The sequence below is a fragment of the Perca fluviatilis genome, chromosome 16, assembly GCF_010015445.1.
Source record: "Perca fluviatilis chromosome 16, GENO_Pfluv_1.0, whole genome shotgun sequence".
In the NCBI taxonomy this organism is placed as follows: Eukaryota; Metazoa; Chordata; class Actinopteri; order Perciformes; family Percidae; genus Perca; species Perca fluviatilis.
Genome location: NC_053127.1, coordinates 107,501 through 112,500, shown reverse-complemented (window position 1 = coordinate 112,500; position 5,000 = coordinate 107,501). Strand labels below are relative to the sequence as shown.

Here is a 5,000-nt window from a genome sequence, read left to right as displayed (position 1 = left end):
ATGACAAAAACGTCAAGAAAAGTGTAGAAAAAGAACAACAAAATGTTGAAATTTTCAACCCAGAAAAACCCAGAGTAGCAGCTGGACGGGACGGGTTAATCAGGTGAATCTGGCTGACCGGTGTTTGTGTGCGGCAGGTCCGTTCCCATGGCGACTCCAAGGTGACGGTGTCCTATAAGTACGTGATCCAGGACGGTCTGCGGTCGTCACTGGAGTCCAACCTGCTGCAGGAGGACGCCGTCTTCTACGAGTGGGCGCTAAAGAAGTGGTCGGTCTGCTCCAAGCCCTGCGGAGGAGGTACGCTGCTAGGTAACCACGGTAACAGTACGCTAGAGATTTACCGTGAAAGAAATTCTCCAAATTCTTACAGAGTCGCTAGTGTGATGAATCAAGTCTGTATGTCTCGCTGCGTGGAGGGGAGGCTTCTGAACACACTCCTCTAAAGACATTCACAATCTCTACCTTAAACATCCTCAAACGCTAACCTCAGGACAATGTTGATTTACTTCAAGGTCAAGTTCAATACTTTATTGCCATGTCAACACAGTTGACTGGAATTTGTCTTGGTGCCAATCAGGTTAACAAAAGGCAATACATACACAGGAACATACAGTACAAAGATAATCCCATAGACAATCATTCAGACCAGTAGAAAGTGTAACTGCCCCCCTGATGTTACACCATGACCACTTCTCAGACTTTTGTCTCTCAGTTGACTGTTAATACATATCCAACAAACCTTACACTTCATCAAACTTAATACATTAAACAATCTCCCACACCGCGTAGTTAGCATGGTTGTTTGGTCGTTAACGTGTTCTCATCCGTAAAATGGCTGCCAGGCGTATCCTGCGTTCCTTTGGAGCGTAGGTTATGCACGTCTTGAGAAATTAACGCCATGAGTCCGTAAGACGCAACTCAGCACATGAGCGTGGGGGCAGCAGATCATGTGACAGGCAGGGCAGCAGCTGTTTGCCAAACGCCACAAGTCATTAAACGTCCTGGTGGATGTTGAAAGCATCGATGGTGTTTCTCTCATCGGTATAATGATCATACCTGCCAACATTCGGTTCTCAAAATGCTGGGTAATGTCATTTTTCCCGCCGCACACTACATTAAAATCAATGCGACACACCTTACAAACAGCGTGGAGGTTGTCGATATGACTCGGTAAGATGCATGTAGATGGTTGCGCCCAACATGTTGAAATTTACAGCTTTATCTCCATTTCTTTGCGGGAACACCGCCTTCACCTGCCATCTTTATCGGCTCGCTTTCGGGTCGGAACTTTCTGGGTTATAAGTTGCCAGGTTGAGAGTTATAGGTTGCCAGGTAGAGGTTTATAGGTTGCCAGGTTGAGGATTATAGGTTGCCAGGTAGAGGGTTATAGGTTGCCAGGTTGAGAGTTATAGGTTGCCAGGTTGAGGATTATAGGTTGCCAGGTTGAGGGTTATAGGTTGCCAGGTTGAAGGTTATAGGTTGCCAGGTTGAGGGTTATAGGTTGCCAGGTTGAGGCTTATAGGTTGCCAGGTTGAGGCTTATAGGTTACCAGGTTGAGGTGACTAACAGGTTGAACATTGTATATGGTGGATTGTGTGAATAGGATGTGTTTCATACAAGATCTGGCAACTGGTCAACATTAGACAAACATATTGGTCTGATTATTTATAAAGGAGTTTGGGCCGTGCTGCAGATTACGGGAGTTTCCGGGAGAAATAACAAACCGGGAGGAGTCCGGGAGATAGGGAGTGATAATGATAGAAACATTGTCCCGATGTGTTTGGTTTGAAGGCCTAACAGACCATCTACGCTGATGCTTTTCCTGTCGTGATCTTAACCTAATTAAAATCAAAACTTCCTAGAGTGTCTCCATGTTTTTTTGGTGTGTTTACGTTGATCTGTGGCTGATACGCCCTGATCTGCCCCCTAGTGGACACGCGTTTCATCCTCCAGGTACACGCAGGCGAAGAGGTAACCATACCACCTGCGCCGCTGCCTCTTGTCTACGCGTACGCCTTGTTAAAAAGCTACCTGGTCCTTAACTGTGTTGTCTGGTTGCCAGGGAAACAGTACACGAGGTTCGGCTGCAGGAGGAAGGCCGACGGGAAGATGGTCCCGAGGACGTTCTGCTCCAACATCAACAAGCCCAGAGCCATCAGCCGCAGCTGCAACACGGACGCCTGCAGCTCACCACGGTAACACACTGCAGCTCGCCACGGTAACACACTGCAGCTCGCCACGGTAACACAGCTACGGTAACACACTGCAGCTCGCCACGGTAACACACAGCTACGGTAACACACTGCAGCTCCCCACGGTAACACACAGCTAAGGTAACACACTGCATCTCCCCAAGGTGTTACTGCAGACTCCGGAGAATGTGCCCGGGTATTAGAGGGTGACACGAGAATCAATTGTCGCCCGTCATATCCCAATCATGTGACTGCACCCCCACCCCCAATAAAAAGAAATCTGAATCCCTAGAGAGACTCCTGAGTCCCGTCCCGCTCCCGTTTGGTTCCCTATGTTGTCTAAAGTTATCAGACTCTGTTGCCCCCTGTAGCATGTTTGATTAATCGCGGTCAAATCACTGAGGTTGCCTCGGAAATTTAGGCTACACTTTACGTGCATTAACTGCAGGTCTAGGTAACATGCATTCCCTCCAGGTCTAGGTAACATGCATTCCCTCCAGGTCTAGGTAACATGTATTACCTGCAGGCCTAGGTAACATGTATTACCTGCAGGCCTAGGTAACATGCATTACCTGCAGGCCTAGGTAACATGTATTACCTGCAGGCCTAGGTAACATGTATTACCTGCAGGCCTAGGTAACATGCATTACCTGCAGGCCTAGGTAACATGCATTACCTGCAGGTCTTAGGTAACATGCATTACCTGCAGGCCTATAGGTAACATGTATTACCTGCAGGCCTAGGTAACAATGTTACCTGCAGGCCTAGGTAACATGTATTACCTGCAGGCCATAGGTAACATGCATTACCTGCAGGCCATAGGTAACATGCATTACCTGCAGGCCTATAGGTAACATGCATTACCTGCAGGCCTAGGTAACATGTATTACCTGCAGGCCTATGGGTAACATGCATTACCTGCAGGCCCTAGGTAACATGCATTACCTGCAGGCCTAGGTAGTACATGCATTACCTGCAGGCCTATAGGTAACATGCATTACCTGCAGGCCTAGGTAACATGCATTACCTGCAGGTCTAGGTAACATGCATTACCTGCAGGTCTAGGTAACATGCATTACCTGCAGGTCTAGGTAACATGCATTACCTGCAGGCCTATAGGTAACATGCATTACCTGCAGGCCTAGGTAACATGTATTACCTGCAGGTCTAGGTAACATGTATTACCTGCAGGTCTAGGTAACATGTATTACCTGCAGGCCTAGGTAACATGCATTACCTGCAGGGCCTAGGTAACATGTATTACTTCCGGGCCTAGGTAACATGTATTACCTCAGGCCTAGGTAATACGTGTATTACCTGCAGGCCTAGGTAACATGTATTACCTTCAGGCCTAGGTAACACGCATTACCTGCAGGTCTAGGTAACATGTATTACCTGCAGGTCTAGGTAACATGCATTACCTGCAGTTATACGTGCATTACCTGCAGGTCTAGGTAACATGCATTACCTGCGAGCCTATAGGTAACATGTATTACCTGCAGGCCTATAGGTAACATGTATTACCTGCAGGTCTAGGTAACATGCATTACCTGCAGGCCTATAGGTAACATGCATTACCTGCAGGCCTAGGTAACATGTATTACCTGCAGGTCTAGGTAACATGTATTACCTTCAGGCCTAGGTAACATGAATCGACACAAGTATTACCTGCAGGTCTATAGGTAACATGTATTACCTGCAGGTCTAGGTAACATGTATTACCTGCAAGCCTAGGCCATTTCATTATGTAATTCCTGACAGAGATTGCAACAGCTTCTTTCCAGAATCCATTTTGCCGACTCTTGGTGTAGTCACTCACCGCATTGCAGCGTCATTTTTTTATTTAATCTCCGGCTCCATTCCGCTCACCCTCTAACAAGTTTATCGGCAACATTTTAGGTACAGACAGGAGACAGAAATTGGCCTGATACACTCAAGATAGATAATCAAAAAGCAAACTGTTGCAAAGTAATCTCAAATCACAAAAACGATACATAAAAAACGTGTATTTAAATTTATCAAAGGGGAATATATATATAGTGCATAATATCAGGACGCTGTACAGGATGTAATGGACTGAATGCTGTTCATTTGTTGTTTGTTCTCCGTCAGCTGGGTGAGCGGGCCGTGGGAGGACTGCAGCGCCTCCTGTGGTCAGACGGGGTGGCAGCGCCGCTGGGTCAGCTGCCAGCAGGCGTCTGCCGACGGACAGTCCAGCACGGGACAGTCCAGCACGGGACAGTCCAGCACGGACCAGCAGGCATCCAGCGCGGACCAGCAGGCTTCCAGCGCGGGACAGGGACAGCAGGCATCCGGCGCGGGACAGCAGACACGCTCAGTGAACAGCAAACTGTGTGGAGGAGAGCGACCGGAAGGGAAACGAACCTGCAACCGTTTCCTCTGCCCCGCTGCCTGGCGGGCCGGACCCTGGACACCGGTACCAACAGAGAAACCAGAAAGTCTCAAAGTTATTTTACATGCCCAGTGTGTGTGTGGATGGTCATGTGATCAGTGTGTGTGTAGATGGTCATGTGATCAGTGTGTGTGTGGATGGTCATGTGATCAGTGTGTGTGTAGATGGTCATGTGATCAGTGTGTGTATGGATGGTCATGTGATCAGAGAGTAGGCTCGTTCGAGATGAGCCAGATCTGCGCAGAATCGATCACCGGCGATCGGCGCCCAATGCATGCCGGTTAGATTTGTGTCCGACTTGATCCCGACTTGCTCTGACGTCATGCACACGTGAGCAACGATAATCTCCACCGAGACCAAAGGGCCGCAGTTCAGAGGCGCGAAGAGCGCAGTTG

General features: G+C 48.3%; 1 protein-coding gene across 1 annotated transcript in view; it reads left to right on the top strand.

Annotated features, from left to right (window-relative positions):
• The window catches only part of LOC120544212 (A disintegrin and metalloproteinase with thrombospondin motifs 2-like), a 54,842-nt gene that overhangs the window by 44,144 nt on the left and 5,698 nt on the right, over window positions 1-5,000 (top strand). Inside the window, 3 exon segments of the mRNA XM_039777828.1 lie at window positions 138-297; window positions 2,063-2,195; window positions 4,305-4,629. Of these exon segments, the coding sequence (XP_039633762.1) occupies window positions 138-297; window positions 2,063-2,195; window positions 4,305-4,629 (618 nt within the window).